The following is a 16,371-nucleotide window of genomic DNA, read 5'->3' on the forward strand; positions in this document are numbered from 1 at the left end:
CTAGTCCATCACAGTATGTAGGTGTGCTGCTCGATCTGAACATGACAGAGATACAGCTGACCGAGGTTCTGTTGACCAGTCGGAACCAGAAAGTCAGAGTGTCATATTTGGAAATGTTGGAGCACTGCAGTGTGACTTCTTCACCAGACTGAACCTCCACAATCTGAGACTCAGAACCTGAGACAGAGATCCAGCCTGAAACAAACAGCATAGACAGCAATAGTTATCTTCTTTAAAGTGACCTTTATACATTTAATATAAAGGTAGGAGTAAAGGTGAGTACTTACAGAGACTGCACAGACTTATAGCTCTTATTAAGGTGAAGTTCATCATTGACCGTGTGACTGAAGCTCTGCAATGTTCGTAAATGATGTGGGATCCAGGAAGGGGCCACTAAATGGAAGGAGGCGGGGTGTTTTGTGTCGCTTAACCTTCAGCCTGAGAGAGTTAGTTTTTGATGTTGTCAATCTATTTTTAGATGCTGCTGTTGCACAAAAAGTAATATTCAAACCAAAGTGTGTACGATGTGATGAACAGAAACACTGTAAAGAACAAAATTGAAGGTCATCTTTCAAAATAGCTGGACAGCAACGGCCAAATTTCAGACTGAATGCTTCAGAACAGTAGTTGACCAACCGATGACTGACATTGTGGTGGCTACATCCATCTTTTATATATAGTCTGTGTGTGCAACTTACACATCAAATAGATATAAATACTTAACAAATACCACTGGATTCCTAATGTGGTTTAATTGTGCCCTAAGAGCTGTCTTCCTGTGTACTATTTTAGAGTACATTATTTCATGACCTTTACTTTTCGTTACCTTTGTTACGTTAGTTTTGTTTAAAGTATTCTGCACTTGGGTCTGATTTCCAGTTCCTCCAGATCTGGTTCCCCTCCAGTACTACTACTACTTTTCATCGGCTTTTCCCTTTAGGGGTCGCCACAGCGAATCAATTGCCTCCATCTAACCCTGTCTGCTGCATCCTCTTCTCTCACACCAACCACCTTCATGTCCTCTTTAACCACATCCATAAACCTCCTCTTTGGTTTTCCTCTAGGCCTCCTGCCTGGCAGTGGGAAACTCAGCATCCTTCTACCAATATATTCACTTTCTCTCCTCTGGACATGTCCGAACCATCTCAGTCTGGCCTCTCTGACTTTATCTCCAAAGCCTCTAACGTGTGCTGTCCCTCTGATGTACTCATTCCTGATCCTATCCATCCTGGTCACTCCCAAAGAGAACCTCGGCATCTTCAGTTCTGCTACCTCCAGCTCTGCCTCCTGTCTTTTCCTCAGGGACACTGTCTCCAGACCAAACAACATGGCTGGTCTCACCACAGTTGTGTAAATCTTTCCTTTCATTTTAGCTGAAACTCTTCTATCACACATCACACCTGACACTTTTCTCCAGCCGTTCCAGCCTGCCTGTACACGCTTCTTCACCTCTTTTCCACACTCTCCATTGCTCTGGACTGTTGACCCTAAATACTTAAAATCCTCCACCTTCTTGATCTCTTCTCCATGTAACCTCACTCTTCCACTTGGGTCCCTCTCATTCATACACAGATACTCCGTCTTGCTGCGGCTAACCTTCATTCCTCTCCTTTCCAGGGCAAACCTCCACGCCTCTAGCTTCTCCTCCACCTGTTCCCTGCTCTCACTACAGATCACAATGTCATCTGCAAACATCATAGTCCATGGAGACTCCTGTCTAACCTCGTCTGTCATCCTGTCCATCACCATAGCAAACAAGGAGGGGCTCAGAGCTGATCCCTGATGTAGTCCCACCTCTATCTTGAACTCCTCTGTCACACCTACAGCACACCTCACCACTGTCTTACAGTCCTCATACATGTCCTGCACCACTCTAACGTACTTCTCTGCCACTCCAGACTTCCTCATACAAAACCACGGTTCCTCTCTGGGCACCCTGTCATAAGCTTTCTCCAGATCTACAAAGACACAATGCAGCTCCTTCTGACCTTCTCTGTACTTCTCTATCAACATCCTCAAAGCAAATATTGCATCTATTGTACTCTCTCTTGGCATGAAACCATACTGCTGCTCACAGATGTTATGATCTGATCTGCCCAGTGGTGGTAAGGCAGTAGCTCTGTAAGCTTCTTTGACATTGGCATACAGCAGGTCTAGGGTTTTATTCTCTCTGGTAGGGCAGTTAACAAACTGTGTAAATCCAGTCAGATGAGAGGAGAGGTTGACATGATTGAAATCTCCTGATATTATTACAAGCGCCTCAGGATGTTGAGTCCGTATCCTAGCAACAGTATCATGCAACACATCACATGGAACCAAGTCAGTTGCTTTGGGTGGAATGTATACAAGTATTGTTATGATGTGACTGAACTCCCTTGGGACATAATATGGCCGAAGTCCAACTGCCAACAGTTCAATATCTGGACGACACAACCTCTCCTTAACTATTGTGTGAGGAGTTACACCATCTCTGGTTTACAAATAAAGCCAGACCTCCTCCTTTCTTCTTGCCACTAGCATTAGCATCTCTGTCTGACCTTATGAGGGTGAAGCCAGGTAGATCCACAGTTGAGTCTGAGTTGTTTTGATTCAGCCAGGTCTCAGTAAAACACAGGAGACTGCATTCACGGTATGTTTTGTCCGTCTTCGCCAGTGTCTCCAGCTCGTCACTTTTGTTTGACGAAGAGTTTCCCATGATGACTGATGGAAGAAAGGGCTTGTATCTCCATTTCCTAGCCTTCACCTTTGCACCAGTACGGTAACCACGAAAACACCTCAAGATGTCCACTGGAATTGGATGTTGCAGTCCAGATTTGTTTTGTCTCAATGAAAAAAGCTCTTCTCTTGAATAGATTCTTCTCCCAGCTGAAACCTCCATCAGCAGTCGATAAAACACGACAAAATATTTAAAAAAATATAGCAAAAATACAGCAAAAACTGAAAACAGTTAAGAGACACCAAACTCTGCAGCCACTTTTCACAGGTGCATCATCCGTACTAATCTTTGCTACTTCCTGGTCCACAACAGTCACCTCTTCTACTCTTCGTTCTCTCTCATTTTCCTCATTCATCAACTCTTCAAAGTACTCTTTCCATCTTCCCATCACACTATTGGCACCTGTCGGTACACTTCCATCCTTATCCCTTATCACCCTAACCTGCTGCACGTCCTTCCCATCTCTGTCTCTCTGCCTTGCCAACCTGTACAGATCAGTCTCTCCCTCCTTACTGTCCAACCTAGCATACAAGTCATCGTAAGCCCCTTGTTTGGCCTTTGCCGCCTCTACTTTCACCTTACGCTGCATCTCCCTGTACTCCTGTCTACTCTCTTCAGTTCTCTGTGTCCCACTTCTTAGCTAACCTCTTTCTCTGGGTCCACACCTGCACCTCCTCATTCCACCACCAAGTCTCCTTATCTCCTTTCCTTCCAGATGACACACCAAGTACTCTCCGACCTGTCTCCCTGATCACATTTGCTGTAGTTGTCCAGTCATCTGGAAGCACCTCCTGACCATCCAAAGCCTGTCTCAACTCTTTCCTGAAAGTCATACAACACTCTTCCTTTTTCAGCTTCCACCATTTGGTCCTCTGCTCTGCCTTTGCCCTCTCCATCTTCTTCACCACCAGGGTCATCCTACACACCACCATCCTATGCTGTCTGGCTACACTCTCACTTACCACTACTTTGCAGTCACTGATCTCCTTCATATTACGCCGTCTACACAAGATGTAGTCGACCTGTGTGCTCCCACCTCCACTCTTATAGGTCACCCTATGTTCCTGCCTCTTCTGGAATAAAGTATTCACTACAGCCATTTCCATCCTTTTTGCAAAGTCAACCACCATCTGTCTTTCTGCGTTCCTCTCCTGGATACCAAACCTGCCCATGACCTCCTCATCATCTCTGTTTCCTGCACCAACATGTCCATTGAAGTCTGCACCAATAACAACTCTCTCACTTCTAGGGATACTCTGCATCATTTCATCAAGGTCCAACCAGAATTTGTCCTTCTCCTCCTGCTCACATTCTACCTGTGGAGCATACCCACTAACAACATTGAACATTACACCTTCGATTTCTAGCTTTAGGCTCATCACTCGATCTGACACTCTTTTTACCTCCAGGACATTCCAAACAAACTCCTCCTTCAAGATAACTCCTACTCCATTTCTCTTCCTATCTGCACCATGATAGAACAACTTGAACCCTGCTCCTAAACTTCTAGCTTTACAACCTTTCCACCTGTTCTCCTGGACACACAGTATGTCCACCTTCCTCCTCTGCATCATGTCAACCAGCTCTCTACTTTTTCCTGTCATAGTTCCAACATTCAAAGTCCCTACTCTCAGTCCTAGACTCTTGGTGTTCCTCTTCTCTCTCTTCCTGCGAACACACCTTCCTCCCCTCCCTCTTGGACCAACAGTAATCCATTTTCCACCAGCACCTTGTAGGTCGGCAGCACCGATGGCGGTCGTTGTTAACCTGGGCCTCGACCGATCTGGTATGGAAGTCATACATTTGATTCGCATGTTTGATTTGGCCAAAGTTTTACGTCTGATGCCCTTCCTGACACAACCCTCTGTATTTATCCAGGCTTGGGACCGGCACAATAAGACACTGGCTTGTGTCCCCTTGCAGCTACATTCTGCAGAAGCTTGGCTGACGAGGAATATTCCAACATGATATTAATCAAAGCATGATGCCAAAATCAGTGTCTTGAGAAGTTAAAGCAAAAACTATTGTCACCTGACTGAAATCTAATAATGCACCTTTGGGAAAATGTGTGTCACAATACATTCAGTAAAGAACAGCTGAAAAAAGTCAGTCTGAACAGTGGTAGAACATCTCTCCAGTAATTTGGCATCAGGAATGTCATCATTCTTGTTGCACCAAGTTTCTTGTTTGAGACCTGTATTTTGAATGTAGTGAATCTTAGGGGAGAAAATGCATTTACTGAGGAGTGACACAATTTTGAATCATTTGCACAAGGGTGTAGACATGGACAGTTCAACAAACATGTTTAAATGAAGATGGTAACATCAAGTTACAGAAAACGCAGATCCACAGAGTACATACATATGTGTGAACCCCTACTGTTGTTTTGCTGTGATGTCTTACTTGATGGACTTTGCGGTGTGAGGTTGTGATGCAGAGAGCTGAAGGCCAAACTTCCTCTGGTTTACATCTCACCAGCACACACAGTGCTGATTGTTATCACACAGGGCGGGCAGGGTTAGAAGTTTAACTGTGTATTTGTTTTAATAGATACTTTTAACACTTTAAAACTCATTTAAAATACATTTATCATATGAACAATGACTGTACTAAGCTTCTATACAGATGTAGAGCTTTGTGTTTCCTTGCTACAGAATAGAGTTGGCCAGGATCCACTCCTTCATTTAAGATTCTATTATTAGATCAATTTGTGTGATCATGCCTCATGATTTTCACCGTATTTGTATTCAGACTCTCTGCTGTTTCTTCCAGTCAAAAAAGTGACATGTATCTCCCTCACTCCCTACTATCTACCTCTTCTGTTTGAATAAATAGACTTTGATGGAGAGACAGGAAGTGTTTAATGTTATAAAAAACATGACGGTGAATTAGCATTGCATCTTTATTGGACATTTTTCATCAACAGTAGGTATAGCTCACAAACAGCCATGTGAAGCCTCAGAATGTACTGATATAATACAGCACCAGTTCCAGTTAACGCCTGAGTCTATCTGGTGGCAGCATAAATCACATTTGGCTCCGGCTCTCTTCTTGTAACTTTTGGTCGAAATGCCACTGCAGCGTAATTCAGGTCATCCGAACCAAGATTCTGTGGAATAAACATTTATAATGACAATAAGAGCTGGTAGATACTCAATTTTTGATTCATACCAAGATTTAAATTTTGCTGTTTTTCATTTTTTACACAATACACATGTCTAAAAACAGTTTTTGACAAATTTACTGAGCAAAATATGCTTCACGTTACACACACATTACAAATATATACAACAATGTACATATTTCAAATACACGCTAACATTGGGCCATCCAATGTAATAATTTTGGGTCAAACTCTATTAAATAATACATTAATATAAACATTAAAGTTGGATTTACCTCATTTTGGTTTGGATTCTGTTCTTTATAAGCTAGATGAAAGAAACAACAGAAAAATGGTTAGCTGATCATCATTTCTATTAAAATATTTTTGTATTTTGTTTTTATGATTATTGATGCATGTAGCAGGAAAACCAAATATAAGTTAGACAGTACCAGTCTTAAGTTTTCTGTTTTGAACAATCAGACCAGCGATGACCACTAGAAGGAGAACAGTCAGACCAGCCAGGATAAAACATGCCGGCTTTGCTACTTGGTCAGAATCTTCTGTAAGAAAGACCATTAAAATAACATTCTGGACTTCAGATGTGGCCAAACTTAAAGTGGAAGAAAGTTCAACTGGCTAAACTATTTATTCAAATATTTCATCTCTACAATGAATGAGATCTTCAAGAAAATCTTACATTTACCTTTGTTGTACGTGTCACCATAAGATGTGTTGTTGCCTTTTAAAGAAATAATCAGTATATTATTTCTTTAGATCAAAATCACAACAGCCACTTGTTTGCATACAGGATATTCCTTTAAAATAGTTAAATAATTCCTTTTACAGTGTATGTAGAAAAATAGCCAAACAATAGAAACCAATATAAAGACTTACCTGCAATGCTAAGTTGTGTCACACTGAAAAATGGCCGTGTATTTGTAAAAAATCCACAGAAATACAGCCCAGAGTCAGATAAATCCACTGGTTTGATTTTCAGAAACATGGTGGAGATGTTTGATCTCATTTCAAATTTTCCTTTTTCTAGTCCATGACAGTATGTAGGTGTGCTGCTCGATCTGAACATGACAGAGATACAGCTGACCGAGGTTCTGTTGACCAGTCGGAACCAGAAAGGCACAGCATCATAGCTGGCAATGTTGGAGCACTGCAGTGTGACTTCTTCACCAGACTGAGCCTCCACAATGTGAGACTCAGAACCTGAGACAGAGATCCAGCCTGAAACAAACAGCAGAGACAGCAAGAGTTGTCTTCTTTAAAGTGACCTTTATACATTTAAAATAAAGGTAGGAGTAAAGGTGAGTACTTACAGAGACTGCACAGACTTATAGCTCTTATTAAGGTGAAGTTCATCGTTGACCGTGTGACTGAAGCTCTGCAATGTTCGTAAATGATGTGGGATCCAGGAAGGGGCCACTAAATGGAAGGAGGCGGGGTGTTTTATGTCGCTTAACCTTCAGCCTGAGAGAGTTGGTTTTTGATGTTGTCAGTCTATTTTTAGATGCTGCTGTTGCACAAAAAGTAATATTCAAACCAAAGTGTGTACGATGTGATGAACAGAAACACGGTAAAGAACAAAATTGAAGGTCATCTTTCAAAATAGCTGGACAGCAACGGCCAAATTTCAAACTGAATGCTTCAGAACAGTAGTTGACCAACCGATGACTGACATTGTGGTGGCTACATCCATCTTTTATATATAGTCTGTTTGTGCAACTTACACATCAAATAGAAATAAATAAATACTTAACAAATACCACTGGATTTCTAATGTGGTTTGATTGTGCCCTAAGCGCAGTCTTCTTGTGTACTATTTTAGATTACATTATTCCATGACCTTTGTTACCTTTGTTACGTTAGTTTTGTTTAAAGTATTCAGCACTTGGGTCTGATTTCCAGTTCCTCCAGATATGGTTCCACTCCAGTACTTCCAGTACTTCAGTCAACCAGTGCTTGAAGAAGTGCCTCTAAACAACTTAATTCTAAGTTTACAAGTAAAGTATCTGTTCTTATGAACAATTAAAAACTTTATGAAGAAACACTATTGAAAATATAAGCCCGAAAGTAGAGAGTGAATACATCTGTCATCACTGACACAAGTTAGAAAACCAATGATTGAAACTAAATTGTGTACACCTGTGGTTTCCAATTAAGTAATTGCATGAACATGAGGTATAGAACAAGCTATTGTACCTCTAACCAGAGCCACAATGACTTTATTAAAGCCTGTAAATGTTAGGAACACATTCTTTGGTCAGATGATATATATGTACAGCTTAGATGGGGTCCAGCATGTTTAGTGTAAACCTGGTCAGGATTAACACAGTAAATGTACAGTCCTGACAGTGAAGTATGGAGGCTGGAGTGTGATGGTATGAAACTGCAACATGTGTTGGGGAGATGATATTTATAAATAGCACAATGAATGCCTGTGAATATACCAAAATAATGTCTGGCATGATGACTTCCAGCCTGCAGAAGCTTGGCTGACAAGGAATATTCCAACATATTAATCTAAAGCATGATGCCAAAATCAGTGTCTTGAGAAATTAAAGCAAAAACTATTGTCATCTGACTGAAATCCAATAATGCACCTTTGGGAAAATTTGTGTCACACAATACATTCAGTAAAGAGCAGCTGTAAAAAGTCAGTCTGAACAGTGGTAGAACATCTCTCCAGTAATTTGGCATCAGGAATGTCATCATTCTTGTTGTACCAAGTTTCTTGTGTGAGACCTGTATTTTGAATGTAGTGAATCTTAGGGGAGAAAATGCATTTACTGAGGAGTGGCACAATTTTGAATCATTTGCACAAGAGTGTAGACATGGACAGTTCAACAAACATACCATGTTTAAATGAAATGAAAAAATACAACCATTTAAATGAAGATGGTAACATCAAGTTACAGCAAACACAGCTTCACAGAGTACATATGTATGTGTGATCCCCTGCTGTTGTTTTGCTGTGATGTCTTACAGACGTACAGCCAAGGTTATTTCTTTGGAAACTTGAGGGACTTTGCGGTGTGAGGTTGTGATGCAGAGAGCTGAAGGCCAAACTTCCTCTGGTTTACGTCTCACCAGCACACACAGTGCTGATTGTTATCACATAAGACGAACAGGGTTAGAAGTTTAACTGTGTATTTGTTTTAATAGATACTTTAAACACTTTAAAACTCATTTAAAATACATTTACCGTATGAGCTATGATTGTACTAAGCTTCTATACAGATGTAGAGCTTTGTGTTTCCTTGCTACAGAATAGAGTTGGCCAGGATCCACTCCTTCATTTAAGATTCTATTATTAGATCGATTTGCGTGATCATGCCTCATGATTTTCACCGTATTTGTATTCAGACTCTCTGCTGTTTCTTCCAGTCAAAAAAGTGACGTGTATCTCCCTCACTCCCTACTATCTACCTCTTCTGTTTGAATAAATACTTTGATGGAGAGACAGGAAGTGCTTAATGTTATAAAAAACATGACGGTGAATTAGCATTGCATCTTTATTGGACATTTTTCATCAACAGTAGGTACAGCTCTCACAAACAGCCATGTGAAGCCTCAGAATGTACTGATATAATACAGCACCAGTTCCAGTTAACTCCTGAGTCTATCTGGTGGCAGCATAAATCACATTTGGCTCCGGCTCTCTTCTTGTAACTTTTGGTCGAAATGCCACTGCAGCGTAATTCAGGTCATCCGAACCAAGATTCTGTGGAATAAACATTTATAATGACAATAAAAGCTGGTAGATACTCAATTTTTGACTGATACAAGACTGAAATTTTGCCATTGTTCATTTTTTACACAATACACATGTCTAAAAACAGTTTTTGACAAATTTACTGAGCAAAACATGTTTCCAGATATAGTTATTTGGTCATTTCTATACAGCCATTTATTTTTTTACTAACAGGGATGTGATTTTTCCGCGAATTCGCGGAATTCCGCTTTTCATCAAGGATGGGAATTTACCGCGAATCCGCGGATTTCCGCCGATTTGATTTCAAGTTTGAACACTTTGTCGCTGATACTCCCGCGCCATGGTAACGACGTTAACGATAGCTTGTTCATGGTAACGACATTAACGATAGCTTGTTAACGACGATTGTAAACGGCCCAGCGATTGGAAGTTGCTGCGCCCCCCCCCCCCCCACACACACACACACGTCAACAACTTTCCGCTGGAATCAGAACTTGCTGATCCCATCCCTGTGCTAAAGGTCAATATATACATACACACATAATGCAAATATATACAACAATGTACATATTTCAAACACAAGCTATCATTGGGCCATCCAGTGTAATAATTTTGGGTCAAATTCTATTAAATAATACATTAATATAAACATTAAAGTTGGATTTACCTCATTTTGGTTTGGATTCTGTTCTTCTTTATTAGCTAGACGAAAGAAACAACAAAAATGGTGAGCTGACCATCATTTTTATTAAACTAGTTTTATGATTGTTGACACAGGTAGAAGGAAACCCAAATATAAGTTAGACAGTACCAGTCTTAAGTTTTCTGTTTTGAACAATCAGACCAGCGATGACCACTAGAAGGAGAACAGTCAGACCAGCCAGGGTAAAACATGCCGGCTTTGCTACTTTGTCAGAATCTTCTGTAAGAAAGACCATTAAGTTAACATTTTTTTTAATTTTTGAAACTTCAGATGTGGCCAAACAAATACAACTGGCTAAACTATTTTATATTCAAATTTTTCTTCTCTACAATGAATAAATTCTTTCAGAAAGTCTTACATTTACCTTTGCTGCGTGTGTCACGATGAGGTTCCTTACTGCCTTTCAAAGAAATTAATAGTTACTAATAATTAGTATTTTATTACATTGCATCAAAATCACAACATCTACTTTGTTGCATACAGGATATTGCTTTAAGATAGTTATCATATTCTCTTTACAGTGTATGTAGAAAAATAACCAAATAACAGAAACCAATATAAAGACTTACTTGCAATGTTTAATTGTGTCACACTGAAAAGTGGCTGTCCATTTTCATAAAATCCACAGAAATACAGCCCAGAGTCAGATAAATCCACTGGTTTGATTTTCAGAAAGATGGTGGAGATGTTTGATCTCATTTCAAATTTTCCGTTTTCGAATCCATCACAGTATGAAGGTGGGCTGCTCGATCTGAACATGACGGAGATACAGCTGACCGAGGTTCTGTTGACTAGTCGGAACCAGAAAGTGACAGCATCATAGCTGGCAATGTTGGAGCACTGCAGTGTGACTTCTTCACCAGACTGAGCCTCCACAATGTGAGACTCAGAACCTGAGACAGAGATCCAGCCTGAAACAAACAGCAGAGACAGCAATAGTTATCTTCTTTAAAGTGACATTAATACATTTAAAATAAAGGTAGGAGTAAAGGTGAGTACTTACAGAGACTGCACAGACTTATAGCTCTTATTAAGGTGAAGTTCATCATTGACCGTGTGACTGAAGCTCTGCAATGTTCGTAAATGATGTGGGATCCAGGAAGGGGCCACTAAATGGAAGGAGGCGGGGTGTTTTGTGTCGCTTAACCTTCAGCCTGAGAGAGTTGGTTTTTGATGTTGTCAATCTATTTTTAGATGCTGCTGTTGCACAAAAAGTAATATTCAAACCAAAGTGTATACGATGTGATGAACAGAAACACTGTAAAGAACAAAACTGAAGGTCATCTTTCAAAATAGCTGGACAGCAACGGCCAAATTTCAAACTGAATGCTTCAGAACAGTAGTTGACCAACCGATGACTGACGTTGTGGTGGCTACATCCATCTTTTATATATAGTCTGTTTGTGCAACTTACACATCAAATTGATATAAATTAAAATGTAACGGAAAGACCATTGGGTTCCTAATGTGGTTTGATTATGACCTAAGCGTAGTCTTCCTGTGTACTATTTTAGATTACATTATTTCATGACCTTTGTTAAGTTAGTTTTGTTTAACTAAAGTGTTCTGCACTTGGGTCCTATTTCCAGTCCCTTCATGTCAACATTAAAAAAAATATATTTCTGTGGTGCTTGTTGTAGCACGTTGCACTTAAACCAGTGGCATCCCTGGATTTGAAAAGTTGTTTGGCTTGGTGATGAACTAGGCCACCAGAGAAGGCTGGTAAAGAAGGGCTGGTAAAAATCAAGTAGAACCAGTGCATCCTCCAGCAAAATGCACCTAAAATGGGTGCTTCTCAGCTAATTTTCTAAGAACAAAAAAGGGTGACTAGTGCTTTATTTACAGCCTTTTATTCCGTAAACATTTCTACACTACTGTGTCTTCATTGATAGTTGAAAGATTTTCAATTAAGCAAGGGATTTAGCTGGGCTGGTAAAAGCTCCATTGATTTTTTTTTTTGATGCTCTGTTGGTCCACCAGTTGTTTGGCTTAGAGTGAGAACAACAGTCACACCGGTCAGGATCACACTCATCAGGCTTGTTGATTCCTCTGCAGAAACATTGTCACTGCCTTGACAAATGATGACAACAAAATTAGGCATTTCTCATCTTATTTGGCAAATTCCATTCCAAGCTAACCACGTGGAAACAAGAAACATGCTTCATTTGTATTTTTAGCTGAATCCAACTTCACACATTCTTACTTGGAACCTTTAAGTATGTTGAGTTTACAATTACTGGGTGCGTTTTATAGTAAAATCCACAAAAATAAAACCCAGAGTCAGCAAAAGCCACACGTTCGATTTTGAAGAAGAGAGTGGAGCTGTTAGAAGTCAGTCCAAATCTGTCGGTTTCCACTCCACCGTAGAATGAAGCTTCCTGATTAGAACTGAAAATGGATGAAATACGGCGGGGATACGTTCTGTTGATGAGTTTAAACCAGATTATCTGAGAAGGAGAACTGGAAAAGTTGGAGCACAGCAGAGTGACATTTTCACCAGGCTGGACCTCCACCATCTGAGACTCAGTAACTGACAGAAAGATCCAGCCTGAAACAAACAGCAAAGACAACAATTTTAGTAGCTACTACATTCTGTTTTTTCTGTTATTAAACTAAACATAATTTTGAGTACATTCTTGAACCAGTACTTACTGAGGCTGCAGAGAAGTAAAGCGGGTTTAACAGTAAAGCACATCATCGTGTATATGAAAGGACTTTGCTCCAGTTCGAAGGTTTCGGTAAAGAGGAGGGCTGGTTTTTTTGGTCGATGTTTCGTGTGTCACTTTTCACAGTGATCACAAAAAAATCCTACCTTGTCATGCATGCATAATGTTTTGTTCAGCACAAGCCGCAATAAGAGGTGCACTTTGCCTCCCTTTTTGCTATCATTGCAGCATCCATGATGCCAGACTGCCTGGACATGACTTAGTGATGCAATGCAAGGTGTTCAGTTTGAAAGTTGTTTCTAAGATGTTATTGAGAATATGTGAACCAAATCTTCCTTTTGGTGGACATGTTTGCCTTTGCTTTCAGTCTTGTAAAGATAAAAACATGAAATGAGTTTGGTAGAGAAGGCCGTGGTTTGAAAAGAGACAACCTTACTGTTCATGAGATTGTGTGAAAATGGTGCAGCTTTTGTTGTATGTGGTTTTATTGCAGAGAGCTAAAGGCTAGTCTCTCTGTGGTTTTGGTGTTGTCTGATGCACACTGTTGTCACCACAGTGGAAAATGTTGGGGGGAGGGTGCGTCAAACCTGTGACTTCAATGCACACAGAGATAGGGAAGGAAAGCTTTGTGTTTTTCATATACACATTCATTTTGCATAGATTCAATACAAATAACAAATAATTTTGAGTAAATTCAGGAATATACGTGGGTTTTGTATTTACATGCTGTCATAGAATCCAAAGGTTCCTTGAGTTTTGGTTATAAAGAGCCCACATATTCTTTCTTTTTATCCATTATTACTGACATCATATTAAAGTAGAATTTCTCTTGATCTTGAAAATAAGTTCTTTGGTGTCTGTGGGCAGGCCTGATGTCTTCCTGTAGTGAAGTCTGTTTTGTTTTTCTAACACAAATTGACAATGCTTGACATCCACAGGTTGTTCCATCATTAATATCTCCCCATGTTGTTTCCAAAAGGTATTTACAAAAACAAATGTTTATTTTCTGTAGTCGTTCTCACTGCTTCCATTTCTGTTTACAGCTCTACTGACTGCAGAGGCCTGGTGCTTTCAGTTGTGCTCAGACCACACTGTGCTGCTTCTTCCTGTTAACTGATGAGAATTTCATGCCCCTCCTCCTGCTTGTAGACCATTCACCTCCACCTATGAATTTGACGATCGCTGGTGTCAGAAAGTAATGAGGACAGACACAAAAAATACCAATTCTCCATGGATATTGTAGCTTTATTGCAAGAAATATTATGTCACCACACACATAGCAAAGCACATCTATCTGCTGGCAGCGTAAATGACACAAGTTTCCACTTCTCTCTCGAGTGCAGGCCTTCTGTTTCTCATGGTTTTAGGAGGGATCCTCAGCGCTGCAGAGTTCAGGTTATTGGGGCGCAAATTCTGTAAATGAAGCATTTAGAGTCGCACATTGAAATAATACAAAAAAGTAAACATTAAAGTTAAATTTACCTCATTTTGATTTGGATTCTGTTCTTCTTTTTTAGCTACATGAAAAAAACAACACAAAAAATGGTCAGTTAGCTGATCATCATTTTTATTAAATTAGTTTTGCATTTTGTTTTTATAGGCTGTATTGGGACCATGGAAAAAGTGCCGAGAAAGTGAATTTCATTCCACTCACGTGCATTTACATAAACTCTGCTTTATAAGATATATCTATTGCTAGTTAGTACCCCAAAAAAGTTTCTACTCACCGTTTCCAGTCATTTTTTAATAATTAGCGTTTTTGTGTCAGTCTTTTTTTTTACTGTGGCGTAGTGATATTTACACGGGTGGACTAGGATTTGCAGTGGTTTTTGGTCACGTGGACCAATAGGAGCAGAGTCTTGTTGCCGTGGTATCAGATCAAAACTCCACCCTTCCGAATGCATGTGTGCTTCCGTGGCAGGGGATACAATTTCTATCGGGGATAACTACTTTGGCACGACACCGGCCTTTAATAAAATATATAGAGAAAGCCACTGTCTAACGCAAGTTCTGTAAGTTTCCCACCGTTTCCGTGTAAAGTCCTGCACGCCTTTGCCTTGGACATCTGTGAGATGCATATAGCATTGTTTTGATCCTTTTTTAGTAACTTTTGAAGGCGGTTTCCTTGTCTTTCTTTTCTTTTCGTCTAGATACAGTAGACGCCATGTTGGGTGTTTATCTGAAACCAGGGCAACGAGACTCGGCTCCTATTGGTCCACGTGACCAAAAACCGCTGTACGCACTGCAAATCCTAGTCCGCCCGTGTAAATATCACTACGCCACAGTAAAAAAAGACAGACACAAAAACGCTAATTATTAAAAAATAACTGGAAACGGTGAGTAGAAACTTTTTTGGGGTACTAATTAGCAATAGATATATCTTATAAAGCAGAGTTCATGTAGATCCATGTGAGTGGAACGAACCAGCACAATCTCGTTCAGTCAATACAGCCTATTATGGTTATTGACACACATGACAGGAAACCCAAATATAAGTTAGACAGTACCAGTCTTAAGTTTTCTGATTTGAACAATCAGACCAGCGATGACCACTAGAAGGAGAACAGTCAGACCAGCCAGGATAAAACATGCCGGCTTTGCTACTTGGTCAGAATCTTCTGTAAGAAAGACCATTAAAATAACATTCTGGACTTCAGATGTGGCCAAACTTAAAGTGGAAGAAAGTACAACAGGCTAAACTATTTTATATTCAAATATTTCTTCTCTACAATAAATGAGATCTTCAACAAAGTCTTACGTTTACCTTTGTTGTCCGTGCCACCATGGGATTCGTCGCTGCCTTTTAAAGAAATAATTAATATTTTATTTCTTTAGATCAAAATCACATCATCTACTTTGTTGCTTACAGGATATTGCTTTAAAATAGATATCGTATTCTCTTTGCAGTATATGTAGAAAAGTAACCAAATAACAGAAACCAAAATAAAGTAAAGACTTACTTGCAATGTTAAGTTGTGTCACACTGAAAAGTGGCTGTCCATTTTCATAAAATCCACAGAAATACAGCCCAGAGTCAGATAAATCCACTGGTTTGATTTTCAGAAAGATGGTGGAGATGTTTGATCTCATTTCAAATTTTCCGTTTTCGAATCCATCACAGTATGAAGGCGGGCTGCTCGATCTGAACATGACAGAGATACAGCTGACCGAGGTTCTGTTGACCAGTCGGAACCAGAAAGTGACAGCATCATTGCTGGCAATGTTGGAGCACTGCAGTGTGACTTCTTCACCAGACTGAGCCTCCACAATCTGAGACTCAGAACCTGAGACAGAGATCCAGCCTGAAACAAACAGCAGAGACAGCAATAGTTATCTTCTTTAAAGTGACATTAATACATTTAAAATAAAGGTAGGAGTAAAGGTGAGTACTTACAGAGACTGCACAGACTTATAGCTCTTATTAAGGTGAAGTTCATCATTGACCGTGTGACTGAA

At 40.0% G+C, this 16,371-nt stretch overlaps 1 protein-coding gene across 1 annotated transcript; it reads right to left on the reverse strand.

Moving 5' to 3' along the window:
- Positions 1-9,350: 9,350 nt before the first annotated feature.
- Positions 9,351-16,371, reverse strand: LOC127532477 (uncharacterized). The gene is made up of 7 exons (XM_051944205.1): positions 16,310-16,371; positions 15,876-16,217; positions 15,680-15,715; positions 10,819-11,160; positions 10,358-10,465; positions 10,214-10,248; positions 9,351-9,555 (listed from the first exon to the last, which is right to left on the reverse strand). The coding sequence occupies exons 1-7, from the start codon at positions 16,353-16,355 to the stop codon at positions 9,454-9,456; spliced, it is 1,011 nt and encodes a 336-aa protein (XP_051800165.1). The 5' UTR covers positions 16,356-16,371; the 3' UTR covers positions 9,351-9,453.

The sequence above is a fragment of the Acanthochromis polyacanthus genome, chromosome 23 (genome assembly GCF_021347895.1).
Source record: "Acanthochromis polyacanthus isolate Apoly-LR-REF ecotype Palm Island chromosome 23, KAUST_Apoly_ChrSc, whole genome shotgun sequence".
NCBI classification, from domain to species: domain Eukaryota; kingdom Metazoa; phylum Chordata; class Actinopteri; family Pomacentridae; genus Acanthochromis; species Acanthochromis polyacanthus.

Bases quoted from the DNA above. Each gene is read 5' to 3' on its own strand.
- LOC127532477 (XM_051944205.1), bottom strand. From the start codon at position 16,355: ATGATGAACTTCACCTTAATAAGAGCTATAAGTCTGTGCAGTCTCT. The intron at 16,218-16,309 runs GTAAGTACTCAC...TGTTTGTTTCAG, and splicing joins TATAAGTCTGTGCAGTCTCT to GCTGGATCTCTGTCTCAGGT. The intron at 9,556-10,213 runs GTAAATCCAACT...TTTATTCCACAG, and splicing joins AGAATCCAAACCAAAATGAG to AATCTTGGTTCGGATGACCT.